The sequence below is a fragment of the Drosophila grimshawi genome, unplaced genomic scaffold, assembly GCF_018153295.1.
Source record: "Drosophila grimshawi isolate 15287-2541.00 unplaced genomic scaffold, ASM1815329v1 contig_44, whole genome shotgun sequence".
In the NCBI taxonomy this organism is placed as follows: Eukaryota; Metazoa; Arthropoda; class Insecta; order Diptera; family Drosophilidae; genus Drosophila; species Drosophila grimshawi.
The window spans coordinates 8,123,099-8,146,880 of NW_025063240.1; the positions used below are offsets into that span (position 1 = coordinate 8,123,099).

At 38.7% G+C, this 23,782-nt stretch overlaps 2 protein-coding genes across 2 annotated transcripts; one reads left to right on the forward strand and one right to left on the reverse strand.

Moving 5' to 3' along the window:
- Positions 1-13,748: 13,748 nt before the first annotated feature.
- Positions 13,749-14,460, reverse strand: LOC116806537. The gene is made up of 2 exons (XM_032743495.1): positions 14,030-14,460; positions 13,749-13,971 (listed from the first exon to the last, which is right to left on the reverse strand). The coding sequence occupies exons 1-2, from the start codon at positions 14,284-14,286 to the stop codon at positions 13,914-13,916; spliced, it is 315 nt and encodes a 104-aa protein (XP_032599386.1). The 5' UTR covers positions 14,287-14,460; the 3' UTR covers positions 13,749-13,913.
- A 7,536-nt stretch (positions 14,461-21,996) lies between these two features.
- On the forward strand, positions 21,997-22,703 carry LOC6556895 (microtubule-associated protein Jupiter). Its single transcript, XM_001984852.2, has 4 exons — positions 21,997-22,022; positions 22,097-22,309; positions 22,401-22,503; positions 22,565-22,703. Coding segments are annotated over exons 1-4 (324 nt in total). The 5' UTR covers positions 21,997-22,015; the 3' UTR covers positions 22,566-22,703.
- The last annotated feature ends 1,079 nt before the right edge of the window (positions 22,704-23,782 follow it).

Below are 23,782 nucleotides of genomic sequence, written 5' to 3' on the forward strand. Positions count from 1 at the left end.
AGCATTCACACGTCAAGTGACCGTCAGTCGAGTTTGATCAAATGGCGTGACAACAGTGACATTTAGAGCTAAGTAACTGATGCTGTCCAAGTTGGCCAACATCATTTGCCAGTGCTTGCCACATTGGTTTTGTGCTGCAGTTTAGCATTTGAATTTGGTCAGTTTTTGCAACTTGTTGGCTCTAATGGACTTGACGCGTTGCCCGCATTTAATTGCAAACATTTGGAGTGTGTCGTCTGACGTTGACCAAGTTGGTCATAGCCCGGGCTAACTGGTTTTTGGACCGAATTAAGCAATTCATATTTGTGGTAGCTGGAAAATGTACTCGTAATTGAATTGAGTGTCGTTTGACGTTGACGCATTTTGCCATCACCGTGTGGGCAAACATTTCAACAGCTACGCTTAATTATAATTCTCTCTCGCATTGGGGCTTTGGAGACACTTGAGCCCATAAGCTGGCCCCCATAGAAATTCAAACAGTCAACACAAATTATGAATGTTATTATTTTTACGCATTATTTACACACCTTTCTGGTCTTGTTTACATTTGTCTACACCTCTCACACCGACCATCCGCAGAGCATCTCCGGCATTAAGTTCAGTTCCACTCCATGTGAGGTGTCTAAGCCGCAGCTTTGGTCTCCGGACACGATACGACCTCGTCATTCTACAATTCTCTCTGTAACGTTTTGAGTTACATTGTTAGTTAGGCTTGGAGGGTTGGTGGCGGGCGGGAATGGACCCAGGCATCAATTGACAGCAGCTCAATTTAGTCATGCCTCGTTTTTTGATCGATTTCCACACTCCGATAGCCTCGCCCTCACTCACACAATGCGTGGGCAAATTGTTTCGATAATTTTTTAAGAGGATTTTTTCCGAATTTGTCTGCTGATGAAATTATAAATAAATCACATGAAATTGAGACTTACATACGAGCACTCTTTGAATAGAGTTATCAGCATGATTGGGACTGTGTATGGAATTATGCGTTTGTGTTTGGATACTTAATGGATTTCCATAGAATAACAATAAATATTCAATTTGTTTGCTTTTATCATATTCATATTAAGTAACACTTGCAAAAATGTTTTATGACAATTTGTGCAAATAATTTCCCAAACACAAAAAATTGCAACTTCTTCAGTTGTTGTTGCTGACAAGCATTCAATTACAACATACCAATTTTGTATTGTGCGAATATTTCTGTTTTATTCTTTCAAGTGGCTTATTGACAGCCACTTGTTTTACATATGCAAATATGTTGTTTGCTCCACTTGCCGCACACGCACACAATCATATTCACATATATGTATGTGCCACACACTACATTCATTTGCTTTTAAAAATATATATTTTACATTTTGATGGGCTTTTTCAGTAGGTTTTCAATTGCATTTGTTTGCTAAATGCTTTTCGATTTTTAACAGCATAATAAATAAATTGACCAGTCAACTGCACTTCAGCAATTTCAAAATTTATGAAAATCAATTTTCACCAAAGTGTTTAACATTGTGTGTGTGTGTGTGTGTGTGTGTGAGTGTGTAAGTGTGTGTGTTGTGTGTGGATTTATGTATAAATGAATTGTTCATGTGGCTAACGATTAACGACAGTTAATCAAAATAATGTTTTGACGCCGCTGTCATTTGTGCTTTTATCGCAGCCACAAGCAAATCGCATTAGGCTCCATTGGTCAGCGACGGGGGTGTGGCTGTAGGGAGAGGATAGGTTGGCTGCTGTCATTTTCATAATTGGCCGAAAAACCAACAACAGACCGCACAACTATTAGCCAAGCGCACAAAATTGACTGACAAGCGGACAAACTGTCAGACAGAGCTTGCCTGACTGACTGACTGACAGTTCCAACTGTGGATGCCGACGGGGTTGGTGCGGTTGGGCGGGGTGGTGGTATGTCAATGGCCGTTTGCTGGCCCGTTATTAAAATTTAACGCCGCAAAAGCGTAAAATTGCCACATTTATCTGGCAATGTCCTTTCCCCGATCCTTGTCGACATTCTGTGCGCGCTGTGCTTGATGCACATTAAAAGTTGTTAAAATATCACAAATTGACTTTTGATGTTTCGCGGTTGACTTTTTTTTAATGGTGCGTAAAAAGTTTATTAAATTTAAAAGCCATTTTTGCATGCTTTTGCCCTTTTGAGTCTGCATTCTGTATATTTCAGTTTTGTTGTTCTCCCTGCTTGCTTGTCTGTTTGTGTATTTCGTATAAAAATCATATTTCAATTTGCAACTGAAATTTCCAACAGTTGGCAACAACGGCTGTATGGAAATACGCACACACATGCCCCAAACAGAAGGATACAAAGAGGGGCAGGGGGAGGGAAAGTGGCAAGGAGGAGATGCGACAACTGCGTTGTGCCCATGTAATGAAGTTTCAAATGAAGTGCGACAACTAACGGAGCAAGCGACACCAAAAGCTGCAAAATGGGCGCCAACTGCGGTGTCACACTTTGTGGCAATAACGTCGACTGCAACAGCTACAGTCAGGAACAGGTCCTGGTTGTAGACACGCACACATACACACACACACACATGACACGACTATCGCAATTATTTGGCAGCAAGAGCTGCCTGTTCTGCCACTTTGGGTTGCAACAACTCAGCTCCACTTCATGCAGCTGTGCTCTTTTTGGCTGTCAGTGTTCATTGGTGTCGACGAAATGGCGACTCCCAAAGCCGCCTGTCTGGGCTGCACTGCACCCGACAAGGAATGTGCAATTGACTATTAACGCAACTTTCCCAGTTGGTTTAAACAAGTGTTTGCAAATGATATCACCACTTTTTACAGCAAGTTTGCAACACTTTAAGCAAAAGTGCTTGGAGTGTTTGGATTGATATGAAGAAAAACTATAAATGTTACCACAAAATTAGAAAGGTATATTGCCGGTAACGTACTTCAAAAAGCGGTAAAATAGAATTTGATTCACTCTGGCCTCCAAATATATCTCCCGCAATTGAAGAGCTAAGGTTACAAATCTTTGAGGATAGATTCCTAGGCACTTTCTTCACAGATCAATAATTCTTAACTACATCCATCCTGATCATTGGCACTTGTTATCAGCTGGTATTAAATTGGCATCAGAGTATTTTGCAGTCGATTCCGCTCGGCTGTAACAATCTCACTTGTTTTATAAATAAATTTTAAATTATTGGTTGAAAGAATCTGATGAGCTAATCTTTTTTAAACAATAGCATTTATCTTAAGTGATAAATTTCTCAGTTAACAATGCTATTATACAGTAACGGAAATATTCTTTAGTTTTGATCATATTAACAAAGAAATTGCATAAATAAGTCGATTATGCATCCCTTCCCAGCAGCTGAGTCCGGGTTCAAGTTCCATATATGGACTAGCCCAAGATAATAGGCGCCTGTGCTCTTTGTAAGTTATTTGTGAAGTTTGCAGCTTTATCTCAACAATGATAATTGTATTCAGATTATTTAAATTCATATTAGTTTTTGTGTTCTGATTAAACCTACGACAACCGTTTTGAATGCAAATGGTTGTCGCTGTTTAATTTCTCCATATAAGTGTTGCTATTTTCAATAAAACCATCAAAAATTTGCATAATAAACCTGACCGAAAAACCATCAACGCGTCGCTATTAAAAAAACCCGCATTAATTTTCATTAAAATCTCACCAAAATAGAAAAAATTCAAATAAAACAAGTTAGAAAGCAATATGCGAGATTGAACGACTAAAAGATACCGTGTAGCCAACATAAAAATCCAGATCTTCTAAATATTAAACACAATCGACTGAAAATAGTTTCTCTAATAATTTCTGAGCTTGAATAAAAATTAAAAGCAGCAGGAAAGTAGCATCAAATTAATAAAATACATTAATTAAATATATCTGTGTCTTTATTACAATTTCCAATTCCAATTTTATTTGAAGTTTACTTAAAAGAACTAAGAAAATATTTATGAATTTTATTGATAAAATTTAATTTTACTTATGTCTTATCTATCTCATATTAAAAATACTTATGGGATTCATAATACCCTCTTATACCCATCTTAAAAGAGATACGAAAAAAAAATCAAGACCCAAATATTATGCGAAATACAAAACGAATTCATTTAGTTAGCACCTTCGAATCTTTGCGTGCTCCGTTTGTGGCAATAAAAATACGAACAACAACAACAGACAAATAGACAATTAATTATGGGCTACAAATAATAACAATAAAAATTAATAAGCATTAATGTGAGTTATGAAATTTTGTGCAGTAGCAACAACGACGACGACGACGACGACGACCGACTACAAGCAGCACAAACTTTTATCGCATAAATTTTTATATAATGCGTAGCAGCAACAAATCACACTGGCAACAAACCAACCAACCAACCAACCAACCAACAAACAAACAACAAATGGCCAAACAACTGCAAGTAATTATTATTTATATTAGGTTATTTCTAGGTGCTCTCACAAATTGTGTGTGCCCTTACCTTTTGGGAGGGGGGGTTCGGGTTTGGGATTGGGTTTGGGTTGGTAGGGACAGAAAAGAGGGTAAATGAGCGCGGGTTCAAAGTTTCTGTGCGCGTTGCCAACTATTTCGCTTATCTTTGTTTGGCAAAAAAAGCTGTGCAGCAACAACCACAACAGCAACAAATAAGTATCAACAAATTTTTACAGCGTCGTCGGCTTTTTGTCTTTGATACAAGTGTCGTCTGGCGGGGCATTTGGGCTTTGGAGGGGCAAAGGGGTTGGGGAGAGCCAACGTTTGATTGGTATTCACTGGCAATCGAAAACAAAAGCGTAAAAAACCAAAACCAAATTGGCACTGGCACAGATCAAAAGGTGCCGTCAAAAGTGTTAGACGACAAATAGACCGAGGGCTCCTCTTATTATTATTATTATTATTATTATTTATGCAGATGTCTCTGGGGGCCTTGCATAATCATAGCCCCGCGGCGCCAGCTGAGCATAATGAGCTTCAATATTTGATCGGTGTTAATCTGTTTTGATCGCGTCATGTCATCGTTATATGTTTTCCAATTTCCAATTAAGAAAAGGCGTCAAGCAAATTATTGACACATATGCCTGTAAATGTGACAAATTTGTAAGCCAGTTTTTCCATTTCTTGTTGCTGTTGCCACTTCCAATGATTGATATATGTAATTAATGCAAGGCAATTGCTACACAGCAGCTGTGCACCAATTGAAGTGCCAGAGAGAAATTGCAACAGGCAACTTGCAACAGCACAAAGCACTCAACTCAGCAATTCATTCAGCTGTCATATGTCAAGTGTCAGTTGGGCAGCTGCTGCAGAACAGGAGGCAAGGCAAGGCCTACGGTTGACAAATCAGGCAAAGGTAATCATTATTTGAAAAAGTGTACAGTGTACAGTGAACACAGCACAGGTGTCAAAAAAGAAAAAGGCAAACGAAAAAAACAATTAAGAGGGTTCTATCTGAAACAGCTCAACTTAAAGTATTCAAAATTAAAATGCCTCTCAGGCAAATGGGATAATATATAGTAATTTTTAAACTAAACAAAGTTATGTTTGAACTGAATGGTGGCCAGTGAAGAATTCGATTTTAGAAACTGTGTGAGCTTGAAATTTAATTTCTAGTTGTTAACTTTTCAATTTAACATACCCATATATTATAAATTTAAAAAGACCTTGTTCTAATCAAAGCTATTTGATAGTTCGATCTGTCAAATTGATCTAAAATCTCACATCATTTTTACGATTGTAATTAAGAATGGGATCCATAAAGACTACAAGTTGGTTTTAAGGTTGTTCATTCTAAAATACAGAGATTCAAAATCAGAACGTTTTTCAGCAGTTATTTGCAACACGGAAAGGACCTCATTAATCTAGTGATTAAACATTGAAATAGAAAATATCATTATTCCTTAATGACGGTTTTTTCAGTTTGCATCATTTAATATAATGAAAGCCCTTTTTAGTACTTTTGTTTTTATTTAAGAGATTCAAGCGGAAGCCCGCCCATCTCGTTCAATTGCGAAATTAATTAAACTAAGAGCTATGCTGCTACTTCATCATTCAACGCCAGCTGTTTTTCAGCTGCTCTCCTGCATATATATTTATAATTTCGAAATTAAACGACTTGCAAAGTGCGTGGCCAACGTGGAGCTAGCAGCTAGCTGCTGCCTGTGATCCATTGAGCCAGGCAGCCAATCAATCAAATTCAGCAGCTCAACAACAAAAACAAAAACACGAATACAACAATATTTTATTCTCATGCCATTATCAAATCTCCCTATACTATGCCACTATGCCTAAAGCCATCCATCCCCCACTTTAGTTTAAGCTGCCCGCTTGATTACCGTTCAAAATTGATTGATTAAATGCCGTTGTCAACCGCGTCGCACGAATCGAGTTCCAGCTCTGACTCCGACTCCGAGCTCGACTCACAGAGTCCCTCAGTGCCTCATCTCAGTCCGCCTATCTTTGCAAGGGGCTGTCAGCGCTTTTGTCAACCGTCATCGACGACAGCGACTGTGGATAATCCCCCGGGCTTGCAGCAGATACTAGGATAACATCCTCTGAATGTTGTCGAAAAAAAAACACATGCTTGCACTTTAATTTAATTACTTACAGCATCGAAAGGAGAGCAGCAAAACAAGACAAGAAGACACATTCCCTTCTCTACATCAGTTTAATTGATTAATAAGGATTGTCAACCCAGCGTTTTTCGGGGGGTCATTTTCGTTCACACGTCGCCTCTGTAGGGTCTACAGCCGCTCCCCTCGCAAAGTGACAAGGGTTCCCACTCACTGCCAAGAGTGCACAGATGGGTGTCAGATGTAGCAGAGAAATGTGACAAAATTCGAGGAGCCTCATGAGGTGTCCCCATTTTAATATGTCAGCTTGGAGCATAAGCGCAGTTTTTTCTTCTTTTTGTTAGTGGTAAGAAGTGCAGTTGCCAGGACTGACTAACAACCAAAACAAACAAAACCATAAAATTTGCATGAAAATGAACATATTTAAAATATAAATATAATTTACGCAGATTTGCCAACCGAATGAGAGAAATTTGTTAAGAAACTGGCAAATATTCATTAATTAAATACATAAAAAGATTTTGCATGAAAATAATCCCATTAAATATATAAAATTATTTGAATAGAGTAGCCCAACGAGTGAAATTCGAAATTAGATAAATAAAATCATAGCTAGATTTTGCATGAAAATAAACATACTTAATATATAAACTTATTTGAACATAATTGCCAGACTGGCTGGCAATAACTAGCTATCAACTATATTTAACTATTTTTGAGTTAAAATCTTTTAATTAACTTTAGTTCGATTTCAAACTAATCAAAGTCAATAAACTGTACACAGAAAAAAAAAAAAACAAATATTAATTTAAAGCTAAAATAGCGTTTCAAGCACACAATCAGTTTTTTATGGTGTATTTCAGTTAGACCAATATGAAATATAGTTTACAAGAGTTGCCAACACGACAGAAACAAAAACTCGAGTTGAGAAAATGTGTTTTTTTTTTTTCATTTTCATCATCGTAAATCTCAACCAACTGTCAAATGGTCGAGTTCTATGGCACAATTCAGTGAGTGGCTCTTCATAAATCTCGGCACTCGGCACACTGTGTGTGTGTGTGTAGATTGCCCAACCTGCACCTGTGTTATCAGCACAGAGGCGACTTAGTGTCCCATAATTGCAATCAATTTAGTGTACAACTAAAATTACAAAATCGACCATTCTTTTTCAATTGCATGCCAGAGAACAAAAAAAAAATTAATAAAAATGAAACTACGAATTTCTATGTACATAAAAATCAGATTAAACTACTCGATGCGTTCTAAAAGGCTAAAGCCGCTGCTAGATAACTGAATCGAGTGCAGAGAGACCCACAAATTGAATCTAATCGTGCGGCTATCTACGTGTAATTACAATTAACTTGTGTGTGTGCCAGTGTGCGAGTGTGTGTGCGGGAGCGCAAAAGGAAGAGAGTGGAAAAACTAACGAGCAAAAAGATAATGAAATATTTTTTTTGTGCTTTCAGTGCGATGATTGTGTGGGTTGAAGATAAGCCCACTAGCGTTGCAGGTTCCGACAGCAGCAGCAGCAGCAGCAGCAGGTGGGAAACGGGGCAGATTGGGTAGCTATTGTGGTTAGCCACCTCCCTTCGCCCCTTCCATCTTAAAACAGTTTCCATTCTGGTAATCAATCATTGTCAATGCCGCCTGCCGTTGCTGTCAATGCGGTTTGGGGTTCGTTTCACGGCTGCGAGGTAGGCCCAGCAGAGCAACTTAAATTGCTAGCAAGTATGTGAAACTAAGGGAAGAACTCTGCTTAAATATTTGCTCGATTATTTGTATATATATATATATATATATGTATATATATATACACTTGTGTGTGGGGGGTAATAACAAAGGCAGCCGACGCCTGTGAAAATGAAAATGAGGCCAGCAATGCACTAATAATAAAAATCAAAAAGAAATCAAATTAAATAAGTAAGCAACAAAAAAGTGTGCTAAAATTGAAGAAAACGAAGCGAAAAACGCATAGAATAATGGGAACAAGACGAGAAAAAGAAAACAACAACAATAAAGCAGAGCAATTACAGTAGCAAGAGGGGTAAACGATATAAAGGAAGACGAACCTAAATTAAAGCAGGACTCTGATAAATTTCTAAAGCAGACACAATGAAAATTACAACAACAACGGCAACAAGAACGGCAATGAGAACGACAACAAACGAGAAGCGACATAAAATGCGTACAGCCGAGAAAGAGGAAAAGTCAAAGGAAAGCCAAGGAAAAAAGCAAGCGGAAGGAAATGCCATTATGACGTAAATGTGCTAAAATAAAACAACATGGCGGACAGCGACAACAACAACAAGAACAACAATAACAACAACAAAAACGACGCCGAACCGTGTCGAAAGCGAGAAGCTCCCCGCAGCGCCCAAAGAGAGCATAGCCCTAGTCCTACGACTATGTGTGTGTGTGTGTGTGTCTGTGTGTGTGTCTGTGTATGTGTGCCTGTATGTGTGTGCGTTTGGGGCTAATGTCAAAGTCAATCTTGGGAAAAACGCGTAGCGCATAAACATACAACAAAGTAAAGTACAAGGCTAAGGCTAAGGCAAAGGCAAAAACGACTGCAAAACCAACCCCCAAAAATCATTTTGGGGACTCGAACCAACAAAAAAAAAAAAAAAACAACAAAAAACGACAACTCGATTTTTCTTCGAGCAAAAGAAAAATTACCTAAATTAAAGCAAAAGAAAAACAATTTTCTCGTTTTTTTTTATATATACTTCTTTTTGCTCGTTTTTTGTTTGCTTTTTGTGCACAGACACACACATGTGCAAAGGGTTAAGACTCTTTGGAGAGCAACAAGAGAAATTGTTTAAAATTGCCAACTGTAAAGTGGCAATGAGCGCTAGATGAAAATGTTAAACACGTTTTCCGCTTTTCTTTTATCTGGCGTGTGTGTGATTTGTCTGGGTAAAGAGCCAGAACAAGCCGCAACAGCAACAAAAAAACAAAAGAAACTCGCCCGCAAGAAACTTTACCAAATAAAAATAAAAATATATAAAAAAGAAGCAAAAATGCTCTAACGGAAGAATTTACAAGGAGTTTAATTGACTTTTATTGTTTATTGTTGTTGTGCAGTATAAAATAAAATTGATTCTGTATCATTTTACAACTTAATAATTTTTGGTCTGGTTGGGTGCTTTCTGGTTACTTTGTAATAAATATCAAGCTATTTAATATTTTAATACTTATTATATCTTTTATTTTATATTTTCTTTTATTATATATTATGCAATACAATCGAGACATGGATTATTATTACAAAAACATCTTTCACAAAAGATTTGGCTTGCTTACAACTGCTGCATGGTTTCTTTCGAATACTCCCTTAATGCATAACAAAGTCGATAACAAAGTCATCGTATACCCCAATAAGGTTATCGCTAACAACTGCAAATACTAGATACTAGCGCCAATGTCTGCAATGTCTACGTTTTTCCTCTTACCGCCTTGGCTTGCCTGCAGAATTTTCCCTTTTTCCGACGCCGACGCCGACGCCGATGCCGATGCCGACGCTGCAGTCGACACTTTGGGGGTGGTTAGATAAAATGTGGAAATTGTTGAAAACGTTGCGAGACTGCCTCGCAGAGCCTGCATCGTTATGTTGTGTGCCCGGGTCGACGGACTTGGACGCTTTTTGGGGGTGGTTGGTGGAAGGTGCGACGCCCGTCAATGGCGGCTTATGCTCCATGTGCTGTGTGTGTATGTTTTTGTGTGTGTGCGTGTGTGTGTGTGTGTGGCCATGTCCTTGCCTTGCTACTGCTGGCAGGCATTTTCAAAATTTTCCTTCATCGTTTGGAGGGGGCGGTAAAACCGAGCAAAAATAATAGCAACAACAAGAAGAACTTGAAGAGTGGCAGCAACAATTTTGCCACTCATAAAAAAGGAAATTTGAACTTGGCCTGATGTATGTATGTACTACGTCCGGACCGCGACCGTGCCACAAAACAGCCACTGTGGACGACCACTGCGGCAAATGCCCAACTGACGAAATGAAAATGCCAGACGGTAGCTCCAATGACCACCACCACCAACAACAACAACAACAACTGACAACAGCAAAAGGGAACTGAGCACAGCCAGAGCAACGAATTTCACTCGAGAGTTGGTGAAAGTTGCCCTTGAATGGTGTTTGGGATTATTTAAACCCTGCCACCAACCCTGCCACGTTGCCAGTGCCCCGTCTATGAAGTCCCAATTTCTCCCTTTTGCTGGTATCCAATTGAGTTCGGATTCAGTGTTTGCCAGCAAATTGAAGTCGATAAACATGAACTAGCCGGGCCCTGCACAAACAACAAACAGCAACATAAAACTACTGCAACTTTAACTTAGGGCCCCATGGAAATTATCGCTAGGTTTGACAGAGCAGCTTACCCAGCTGTCGCACAAATTTAGCCACTTTTCAGATCAGTTTAAATGTAACAAATATAGGTGGTAATATGTTATCAAGGTAAACGAATTGATAAGCAATTTCAGAAATATTTCAATGAACACGGAAGTACTAAATTAGTCTAAAGCTAATTTTACTGGGTAATCGAAAATAATATACAAGTCAATAGTTAACGTTTTTGTTATCTGTTGAATTTCTATAAATACCTTATACAAACATCAAATTATTAGCAGCTTACCAGTTTTGTATATACTGATAGAGCTGCTTAACTAACTGCCAAAATAGGCAATGGGAATGAGTTGTGGCGCATAGATTTCCATAATTTTTAGATAATTTATGTTGAAGCAAATATAATTGGAAATTTATCAAGTTAGAATAAATGATAAGCGTAGAAATAAAAATTCAAAAAAAAAAAAATTGCTAATTTTTATATTATATTTATTTACATTTATATTTTAATAATATTAACATTATTGTTATTTTTAAATTATTATTACAGATTCGTTAAATGTATATAAAAGACTCTTAAAAATAAGTTAATAAACCTAGCTTACCGGTTTTATATATGTTGAATGCTTTTTGGTTGATTTTGCCTCAAGGAATCCACGTAGCATATATTTCTGTGCTTGTGGGTTTTTTTTTTTTGTTAATTGTTATTACACTTATTGTTAAGTTAATAGATTTAACTGCAGGTCGTATACGGTTTGCATTAGCACGGCACGGAACGGAATTGTTGCAAATTGCTGATTATTATTATAAATATTACATATTATCAGATTACAGACAGTTAGTTAGTTAGTTGGAATTATGATTCCCATTTGATGGCTTGTAATAGTTTTTCTTTTAGTTTGTTAGCCTGTAGACAAATACACATGTATATTGATTAGTAATTGTCGAGCAATTAAATTGCAAGAGAGACAATGGGAAACAAAAGCCGGCTAAAGAGAGAGAGCCAAAGACAAATGGGAGACGCACGTGGCAACACATACACTCACACACACACACACACAAACACAAATACTAAAACAAACGGCGACCAAAGAGCAAACAATAAACAGAGAGCTCCGAATGGCAGCCAGGTGTGAGCCTGGTGGCCAACAAAAAAAGGGAGGCAGCCAGGAAACCAGAAAACAGCAAACAGCAACCGGCATTGCACGGCCCGCCAGGCTAAACAACTAAATCAAATCGCAGCCAAGTGGCGGAGCCAGCTGGCAATGCTAAACCCCAACGCCAACTCACAACCGTTTCCCTGCCACCTTTTACGGTGCACAACAATTTAAGGCCCGCTGCCCGGTTGACTGCCTCGCAATGGGCTCTGGGGCAAATATTTTAAATGCGCAGATTTTTGGCATGTTTTACTGGCAGTTCACATTTTGAATTGTTGCCATCACACAGAAGTCGTGGCAGTCGGGGCAACTGGCAACCGGCAACCGGCAACTGGCAACTGGCAACAGGGAACTGGCCACTGTAAACAGCGGCAAAATTCTGGGTGCAGAACAACTCGTTTCACTGACAATTTAATACAAAAAATTCCAAATATTTCAAAGGCACACAATCAAATACCAGCAAAATGCAAGCCAGCCAAAGCGAAACAAAAAATTAAAAATAAAATGAGTTTGTCAGGCTCTTTCTAAAGTGTTTGCTCAAAATAAAATAACAAAAAACTTATGGCAATCAAATTGAGGCTGCGGCTGAAACTACATACGAGAGATATGCAAATTTGAAAGATATCAAAGAAGGTAAAAGACATATGAAATAAATAAAGAACAAGAAAATATGCGCCTTAGCATAGTAATTAAATGAAAATGGAAGATATAAATGAAAATATAATTAAAATGCAATGGATTTATATGGTGCTCAAAGAACCAATTATTTGCTTTTCGAAATTTCTATCGTTGAATAAGAAAACACACACACAGAGAAACGCACACACACATGCATGCATACAGTATATGCAGTTTATGTGAGTCTTAAATCGTTGCTGGTTAAAGCCGCAGCCCTGAAGGAAAAGGATTCGTGCGTGTTTCTGTTTCTGTTTCTATTTGTGCTTCTATTTCTATTTCTATTTCTGTTGGTGCTTTTGCTTCTGTTTTTGCCTCGCCAGACTAACTCAATTAAAGCAGCAGACAGAAAGTGGAGTGCCAAAGTGTTTGCCAGCGCGTGCAAGCGAGACAGCGCGCATACACACACACACACACACAAATACCGCTAGCTGGAGAAGCCCTTTAGCCATTAAAATGTGTTGCAACTGAGAGAAAAATATACATTTTATAAATTCGAAATAAAAATATTTTTGCCGGCAAACTTTAAAATGTCGTGTGTGCGTCAAGTAGCTGCGAAAATAAAAGCGTATCTACAGAAAAGTATCTAGATACTTTTTACAGACATGCTAGCACAGCTAACAACAACAACAAGACATGTCTGGCACGTCTCTTATTGTTGTTGTTGTTGTAGCAAACTCGTCTCGTAAATATACTAAAACGACAAAAAGAGCAGCAAAAAAACTCATTTCGTCGTCTGAGCTGACGACAGAGCCGTCGACGTCGCTGTTAGCGTTAGCGTTCGCTCTCTTTGTGTTGTTTGTGTTTGGTGTTTTTGTGCTCCGAGTTTTGTATTTATCTTGTTGTAAGTGCAACTTTGGTTGTTGTTGCGTTTGTGCTTCTTTTTGCATTTTCTTTGAATGAGTTTTGCTTCACTTTCATCAAACAGCTGCGCTCCACAAGCTACTTAGATACACACACACGCAACACACACACACATATGCAAGCACACACACAGAAGCTTTTGTCGTTTACCGTTTTTGCTTGTTTTGTTTATTATTGATTTCTTTTTGCGTTGCGCGTTCGCCGCCGTTCGGTTTGCAAATGCCGCCAAAATTGCAATCAAATGCAGCTTTTATCAGTTTGACAAGTTCTCTGCTGCTGCTGATTCTGCTGATGCCTCTGTTTCCTGGAGTTAACTGTTAACTCCCACGCTGACGTTGACGCCGACTGCGCTGTTTGCTGTCCACTGTCTGTTAATTAAACGCGTTCTTATTATTATTTTTTGTTATTGTTATTAACACGCCGTACGCTTTGTTATCAGCATTCGCCGCCGCCGCTGCTGCTGCCGCTGCGCTGTCGCGATTCGCATTCGCGCATTCTTCAAAACACAGTGCAGCCAACGAACGCTGCTGCCAAAGAAACGCTGCTGTTCTGCTGTTTTGCCGCTTGCTAATCGCTTTCGGTTTAACTGCCGCGTTCTGTAGTTTTTCCGGTGATTTCCACTTGCTAACTGACATTTCTGGCGACTTTTCCAAGCGGGGCCGCCTTCGTTTGTTTGTGCACATCTCCAATGAGAGCGACTGCTAGAGAGAGCGACAGAGAGCGAGAGAGAGCGCGTCACAACAGCTGTCGACTGCGCCGGTCACAATTGAAACGTTTGCGAATTGGTGCCTGCCAGCGCTGCCAACTCGTCGCGTTTTGCGACCGTTAATTTTGAACTAACCAAAGTATTTGTGCAAATTAAATGTGCAAATTAATAAAAAGAAAAATTCATTTCAATTAATATTTGTATTCATTTGTTCAACTTGTGCTACACTCAGCTGTAGATTAATATTTCAAATTTGAGCTGGGCACAAGGGGAATATGAAACATTTACTGCGCATGCGTTTTGCTTTGGGATTCATTTCCGTGTTCTCTGCTCTCGCAGAAAGCAGCGAAAGCTACACAAACCAAGTACACAAAAACAAAGCGAACCCCCCTCCACAAGCTCCCTTGCTGCCCAAAGGGGGTGGTGGCTAAACAGTGGCAATGTGGCAAGTATATTGTAAATGTCATTTACCAGGAGGACCTGCCGGCCGGCTCACTTGTGGTTAGCCAGTTTGGCTACCTGAAGGGTCAAATGTTGTTGTTGTTCCTCTTGAAAAATGCCACCGACATTGGTTAATTTAGCGGACAATGAAGTGGACCTGTAAACGGCAAAAATGCAATTGACTTAACTTGCGTGCAGAATTATTCTCAGCCATTCAGTCTCAAAATCACAATTCGAATTTTTAAGTTATATATGATTATTCTGAATTAAGATTTCAGTCGATTTTAATATTTATATAAATTGCATTCTCCAATTTACAATATTGAACAAAGTTAACTATTTTCTTTGTACATATTTTTACAAACATATTCTTGATTATTGAGATATTCGCTCTTCATTTTGGGCTATTATTTATAACATAAAAAATATTTGAATTAAAATGTCAGCCAGTTTTAATGGATATAACAATTGTTGAATAAGTCAAAATTATTGTTTCCTCCAATATCTTTGAGGTCTCTTTAAGTTATTGCTCCCAATTTGCACACAGTTTCTTAATAGCCACCATCAATCGTTGTTGGCCAAATATTTTTCCAACAATTCATTTCATTCATGCATCGAAAATTTGTCGAAAATTTTTGTGGAACACCTGCGGTGCACAGAAATTTGTTTGCATTGCAATTAGAAATATGTTTTTCGAGAGAGTGAGAAAATTGTGAAAATAGCCAAAGACTGGATGATATTGCCATGATTCAGAAGGAATTCGATGCTACTGCTACCACACGCTATTTTATGGCCAAAAGCTTGTTTGTTTACCAACCCATTGCGACTATGCGCCAAAAATAAAACAAAAAAAAAATAATTATGGCCAGCGTGTTGAGCAATTAGTTAAAAAGAAAAGCAGCAAGACACTGCAGGTGGAAGAGGCAGGGTGTCAGGCGGGGGGGCATTGCAACTCAACGGGGGCGGCACTCAATTTGCCATTTTTATGAGGCGCTTCAAGTCAAATTGAAAACAGCGCGTTTTTTTCGCTTTTGGCGTGAAGAACTAAACACCATGAAGTGGCGGCGAATTGAGTTATCCGATTGAGTTGAATGGAGCAAAGGGGTGCATAGGGGGCACGGGGCATGTGGCATTGTTCGGCCCCCATGAAGTGCACTCAATCATTTTGTACGATCCGGACTGAGTCGGCTGTTTATTTAGCATTTTTACACACGCCACAAATCTGTCCACAAAGCTCAAAGGCCTGCCCCCTCCAACACGCAACCCCCTATGACTGCCCCTCAGCAGCTCATTTGTTTTTAGTGTGTTGAGTGTGTGTGTGAAGTGGCCTCTTAAGTGCATATGTATTTGTTAATCGTAATGATTTGTGCAAATGCCGTTAAATGATATTTGACATTTGTGAACGGGATTCTTTGTGGGCGTAGCTCTTGACTCTGATTTGATTTGTTTGATGATGATGATAATGATAATGATGTTGTCAGATAATTTGCCTCTCAGCAAGGAAGTGCTTCATTGTCATTGTCATTGTCCAAATGAAAACTGATGGGCAGCTCTACATCCTCACCCCATTCAACTAAGGCAACTGGCAAGTGAGCCATCATCAGTTGGTGCTTAATTAAACGCTCGCTGCAGTCAGAGTCGACTTATTTAATTAAAATTATAAAAATTATAAACAATAAGTTCTGTTTTCAGCCCGTTGTCAGCTGAATATTGTGTTTACATTTGGCGCTGAAACTGCGGAAATACGATTTTTATTACAATTCCAATCCCCTTTTTAACCACGCCATTTAAATTAAGGGTATAATTTGGATACAATTGGTTTGGCAATGATTTCGTTAAGGGAAAACTATTATTGATTTAAGATTATTGAAAAATAATTCTTATTGGAATCGGCCAGAAAGATTTTCTAGTTGAATATGTTTAAGAATGCACATGTTGGATCTGTCGCAACGAGAACGAGAATGAAATTGTTTCGCATATTTACTGCAACAGTCCAACTTTCTGTAAGTCCAGAAATTGTAGGATCTATTCGCTTCACTGATTTTGCCAATTTTTTCATAATGAAATTGAAATTTGTTCAATCGGCTAGTGTGCCAGGGGGTCGCTAAAAAATCCTTATAAAATACGAGAAATTGTAAAAATCATAAATTAATTTTGCACAATTTCTTAACAAAAAGTGTATAATTTTATTTCACATTATTTTCCGCTCCCATCTTTGTTTAATTAACTAGAGCATTTCAAATTCGAATATGTTTCGCGAATTTTACTACATTTTATTTATTTTTTACTCGCTCGCGACTTTTAACAATTTCCACTGATTAATTAATAACAATAAAATTAAGCGAAAAAAAGTGCCGTTAATGATTAAACACAGTGGCGGCAAGTAAAAGCGCAACTCCAACAATAACATGGATGTGACAAGCAATTTGTTGGTGCTTTTGATTTATAGTGGGAAATGAAATGTGAATAAAAATCGTAGCATACTTTCAGGCAGGCGGACAAAATAAAAATAAAAAATAACTGTAACCGAGCAATAAATCAGAAAATGGACAAATGTGGGCGGCTCAGTGGAAATGGGCGCGGTCGGCTTGCATTGATGTTGCAACGGCTGCTGCTGCTGCTACTTTTGTCGCTGTTGTTGTTGTCGCCATTGCCATGGACGCTGTTTTTAAACAATTTGATTTTATTGCATGGCAAAATTCAATGAAGCGACCAGCGACAAAACGACAATGCGACAAAGCGACAAACGGCTGACAGCAGTCGCTGAAATTTGCATACAGGAACATACGGCACAAGCACACACACACCCACATACACACACACACACATACACACTCACACTCCCATAGAAAGAGACAACATGTTAATGCAAATAAATTGCCTGCTGACTTTATTTAAATTTCCCACAAGACACACACACACACGTGGCAAGGGGTAGGTGGTATGATGTGGCACAGAGAACTTCTTCTACTCCATGCGCCTAAGCAGGCAACGATGCGGCAAAGTGTTAGGCACCGAAGAGGCATGACCGTGCTAAGGGGTGCGGGGGGTGGCTGCAAATAGAACCACAAGGAACTGGGAACATGTGTTGCCTGTGTGGGCAACTCCTGGCGGCAGCTTTTTGTAATTTTAATTTTGATTTTAATTTGTGTTGAAATATTTACATAATCACTGACTGACAACAGGCTGCAACAGCAGCAGTAGCAGCAGTGGCAGCAGTGGCAGCATCAGCAGCAGCAAACAGGACTCAAGCTTGAGCAGCAGGACTCAGTTCAGGAGTCACTGGCAAGCAGCTGCTGCCTGCCGCAATTTATTAAAGTTTAATGAAAATGTATAAGGCCTGCATAAATGATTTAATAAGCACACACGCATCGTGTCAGTGTGTGTGTGTGTGTTGCGTGTGTGTGTTGTGTGGGAAGTGTATTGTTTTTGTTGTCCATGCATCTCATTAATGGCACACATTAGCATTAAGCATTTGAATTCAACGAAATTGCGGACTAAAAGCCGCTGTCAACACAATAATCTGGTAATCATTTTTCATTGCATAATCGCCAAGGCTCACAAAATGGAAATCAGTGGCAAAAACTGTTAAATAATGTTTTTAAAACGGCAAGTGGATTTAGTGAGCTCGATAAGTAAAATTGAATTAGTAACGTCAGTGAATCAAAAGTAAACTCTAAGAATGATATAGAAAGAATTTATCGCAAAATTAGTTCTTAAGCAATTGCAAGTAAAATATAAATTACACAGAATTAAAGAATTTTTGACCTGAATTTGAGGACTTTGCCATTGAATAATGAAGTTGAAGAAGGCTTAGCAAGACTTTGCCGTTCACCAATAAAGCTTAAACAGACTTATTAGGCTTTGTACACAGGCCCAACGCAGAGTGTCCTTCAGATTCCAGTTTCTCTTGTTTATCCATCATCTACACTTATTAGTCGAAAAGATAGAAACCCCCTCCTTTGATAGCCTTCAACTGTGCCTATTCTAATTGCGCCTAGTTAGCGACAAGTGCAACAGCAGCAAAGGCTCTTGAAAAATGTAAAAAATAGAGTGAAAAAAATACATTTTTAATTAGAGCTGGCAAAGACGAGCTGCGGATAAAAAAAAAAAGCGTATGTGATTTTGAGGCCTTGCAATTAACTTTGGCAGTGCATCAAGAAGAGTGAAGAGTGCAACTATATATATATATACATATATATATATATATATATATATATATGTATGTGTGTATACTATCTTTAGGGGAGCCTGCAATCGCTTTCACTTGGCCAAAGATCAAAGGAACAAAGCCAGCGAGCATATGCTAACAATGGCGCTCTTTATGGAGATTCTCCAACTTTACAAAAATGAACGCTTAAAATGCAACTGATATAATAACAACAACAACAAAGACAATAATAACAAATGGCATCAAGCACTCAACAACTCGGTTCGGGTTGGAATAGAAGAAAAAAAAGGGAAAGAGACATGCGAATAAGTGAATGAAAAATTTTCATGAATGGAAATGTAACTACTGCTGCTGTTGCCAGATAAAAGCCCAGTGGAAACCCATAAATACAGGTAGTAGCATTCTGAATGGCTGTGTAAACGATGCCAAGTTGAGCATTGAGCGTTGAGAGTGGTGTGAGCGGGGCCTAAGTGAATTGCCGCTTGCCGCTTGCCACAGGACAACACACAGCCATAGACAGCATGACAATGCCAAACTCAACTCGACTTCTAGTGGTTCCTGTGCCTCTCTTCGCCTCTCCCCCAACTGGGGACTCTATTGCATTGTTTAGCTGCTAGTTGCTAGTTGCGGGCAAAAAGCCTTTGATTTATGACATGTGCGTTTTAATTTTGATTGTATTTGCTGGCATTCGAGGCAACTTGTGCCAGTGCAGTGGAGTGTTGCATGGGGGCATGGCGAATGCGGAGTGCGGAGTACGGAGTGGGTAGTTGTTGGTTGGGCGGCAGGTACAGTTGCTCCATTAATTGGCCAGCAATCAACGATAAGGTTTTTGCACACTGCGAGAGAGAGAGAGAGAGAGAGAGAGAGAGAGAGAGAAAAGAGACTCAGTTCTCTATACAAAGGAGTCCAGCATTGCCAAAAAAGAAGTCGAGAGTGTGGGTGAAACAGACAATGATATATCTCTGAAGCTAAGACTAAAATCTAAGGCTTGTTATAAAAAATTCAACAGTTTCTTCATGATTTACGTTAAATGTTACAATGTTGTAATTCATCTTCGTATCATACTTTTCCATCCAACCACTACTCAAATGAAAATGTTTCATCATTATGACATGTAGAAGCTGCTCATTTTATCTTATTCGCACTCATCAGATTGCTTAAAGTATTGTAAAATTTCTCCAAACATCCAAACAACATCCAAACAGGGCGAAAAGCATTTTTGAGAACGCATGTCTAATTTCAGATGGTTAATCTTAATTTCAGCTTAAACTTCATTATTTATAATTTTCCGCACTTGAATAAAAACAAATCCTTAATCAAGATACGTAAAATTGATTTTACAAAGCATTTTTCTTCTCTGTGTAAAGAAAGTACTTTCCGACGGCTGCAGAAATATGTTGTTGTGGAATAAATGGGGTAAGAAATCTATGCCGACCATCCATATATTTCATTTAGAAAAATAACATTGTGTGTGTTACTTAAAGCACACATGCATTTTATTATAAGTGTATTCCTGTTAACTGCAAAGTCAGTTTTACAAAAAGAAAGCCGACAAACGGCTCAAACGGTAAACAACATTTTCCACAAATCTCATGTTAATTTTTTTGTAAAAAATGCAGCAGCAACAGCAAACTGGAGAGGAACCTGTGGAGATGCAGTTGCAGTTGCAGCATACCAAACAGGACGCGTGCAGGAGCAAGGATACAAGCGAGCTTTGAACTAAGGGACTCACACACACATTCACATCTCTCCCCGCCCCGCAGGCGTCCACGAAATGCGGCAAAATTCATTTTTTTTCCACAAGACACGAGACAAAACGAGAGATCCGGGGAATGAGCTGAAGGCTGAAGGCAAAAGCAACGAGAGATGCAATCTCAAGTGGTTATCTCTTTTGCGTATGGTAAGAGTTAAGGCGTAGGGGTGTTATTCGCTCTGGGGTGAGTGGTAGTCCTCTGGTCCTGTTGTCCTGTGAACGCCGTGCTAGCAAAGTCAACATCAAAGTTCACGCCGACAAAGCGTTGCGAGTAAATGTTTAATGAGCGAGTTGAAGAGAGGGGCATGTAGTTTAGGTGGAGGTGCAGCAGCTGGAAATTGTTCGGCATGCGGGGATGCCGACTCCTTCAAGTCGGGGAGCGCAAGCCAATTAAAACAAAAGCCAAAAAACAAATGCACTTGAAGTGGAAGCTGGAGCTGGACCCAGCTGGAGAGCGGAGAGCCGAAAGTGGATAGGGACTAGAAGCGGGAGCACGTTTGACAGTGTCAAAGACGAGCCTGCCCGGCTGCCTACCGCATGAAGTGTTTGGCAACATTGTTGGACTTGATGGGCAAACCACCGCCCACCCCCCAACAAAATCCATCCATCCAGCGAGCCCACCCCTCAAGCGAGTACGCACTCCAAACAACAGTTCTTCTTTGAAGTCAAAAGGATTTCGAATGCTAACGGGTAAGAGGCTGCTACTGTAAATTAGCTGCTTTTGCAGCTTGTGGTAGCACTTCTGTGGGAGGCAGCTGGCAAAAAAGTCAAAAGTGACAGCTGCTTATCACTCTAGGCCACAATATGTTGCAGCTAATCAAATGGAGCAAGGTGCAAGCAAGAGAATGGGATGTTCAGCTACCTCTTTGATATGCTAATGCAAAAAGTGAAAAAATATTGGTCTAATATATATGTATATCTAACTTATTTGCTCTTAAAGCTATCAAATCTGTGGCACTTTTAGTTGCACTCTCTAATTTAAAACACGAACTCATTTATTTTTATGGAATGATATTTTTTCTCTCAATTTAATTAAATAATATATACGTTTTTATTAAAACGAATGCTTTCCAATGTAGACCAATTAAATTTGGACAGTTCCTCGCAATTATTCAATATAAAAATGTTTTATTTACAGACCGAAAAAGTAGTCGTTGCTTTTAACTGTCTACAGCGTGTGGCAGCAACATATATTTATTTTTAGTAATAGCTCTATTTTCGACTGGAGCACACAGCTAACAAAATTTACGAACAAAAGATATTCAGGATTTTTTTTGTTTTCGAACAAATTAACATATATAAATCACAATAAAAGATTTTACTTTAGTAAAAAAAAACAATATGAACGGTGAGTAAATGCATAATGTAAATGTGTCTGACTTTAACTTAATACGTCTAATCGAGCTTAAAATATTTGACCAGATTTTGATTCGGCAGATGGGCAGGCTGCTGAGGAGGTTGCTGCCGCACCTGAGACCAAGGAGGCTTTTAAGAACGAGAATTTCAAGCCTTCGAAGTCAACGAATGAGACATACACTAACAAGTACATGATGGGCTCTCGTAATCCCATCACTGGCACTGGATTAAATGGGGATGGTGTCGGTGGTCTAAAGCCCAAGACGGCCAAGGACCGAGGCGAGTACTGAAACCATATGCATAATATCTAATATAACCATATCTATGATAATAATATCTATTATGATACTAATGGTAAACTTAATCGTAGGTGGTAATCCCCTTACTGGTGAGGGATATATTGAGGGTTTCAATGATTTCCAAGTGCTCAAGGAAACCAAACATTTAACTTTACCATATTCAGCTGGACATTGGTAATAAGGCTTAAATAACATACGCAAACTAAATATAATTATTACTCTTGGTCTCTTGCAGAAATACGAGCTGACTTTGTTGTCCAGTCAAAAACACATAAAACATCTTTTGTCATGTTTAAAGACGATCACACTCTGGCTTGCAGTTTATTTGCAGTTTATTTCAAAATTTATAAAAATAAAAAAAAGTGGCATATTAAGTTTTCCAGTTTTTGTTTCAATTGAATAGCGAAATTTCACTAATATGTGTAATTTTCTTCGCAGCTTTTTAAAGATTTAATGCCAGTTATTAGTTGTTTTTTTTTTATCTGGCGCGGCATTGAAATCTGCAGACTACCCCCATTATTCTCTAGCTTTTAATTATGCCTGGCTGACAGCTAGCTGCAACAACAACAACTGTGATACTGGCTCCCAGCGATATGTGACAGGCATTTAATTTGATTTATGGCCAGTGAATAGTCTTGATTAGAACGCGCCCGCCCAAGCATGGGATTACAGTGAATACACGGGATATGTGAATGTATATGTGAGTGAAGCGAATTTAACTCAATTTCACATAAATCAAAAAAATTTTGCCAAGCCCCTCCCCAACAGAGCGGAGCCCCCAGGCGATATGTATTTATTCCTAGCCTGCCCCAGCCCTGCGCTGCTTTGCGCACCTTGGCGCTAATCGTATTTCAATTGTTGAAACGAATTGCGAATTGAATGAAGTGCTGAAATTTGAGCACAACAAGAGGAGCGTGGGGGAGGAGGAAAAGAGACATGTCGATATGTACCGTGGGTGTGTGGAAATGTGTGTATGTGTTTCAATTCCCCAAAGAGCAGTCTACACACAGAAAAATATGTGCATTATAATTTCATATTCGGTTCCATTTTGTCAATCCAAAAACCAGTTTTAACTTTCTTAGATTTTTGGAAAACTTAAGTAGTTAATGAACACATATAAAAATTACTAACTACAGAGCAATAATATATATATATATTTTTTTTTAGAAAGTGAAAGAGCATTATTTTATAGATTCAAATAATAGGTTTCTATATTTTTGAAACAAATTTTCTAATCATTTAGAGCAACACTTTTGTGAAATGTGTTACCTAAGCGCAAAATAAAATGGAGCATTTATGGTGCCTGTGTAAAGGAAACAAGACATGTATTTAGTTTTTATTTAATTTTATTATTTAAAAATCACAATTGCTTGCTTTCAAATTTGATTTCAATATTAAGTCAATTTTGTAATATTTTGATGTCAGTGTAGGGGTTTTCTTCGGAGCGTTGTCA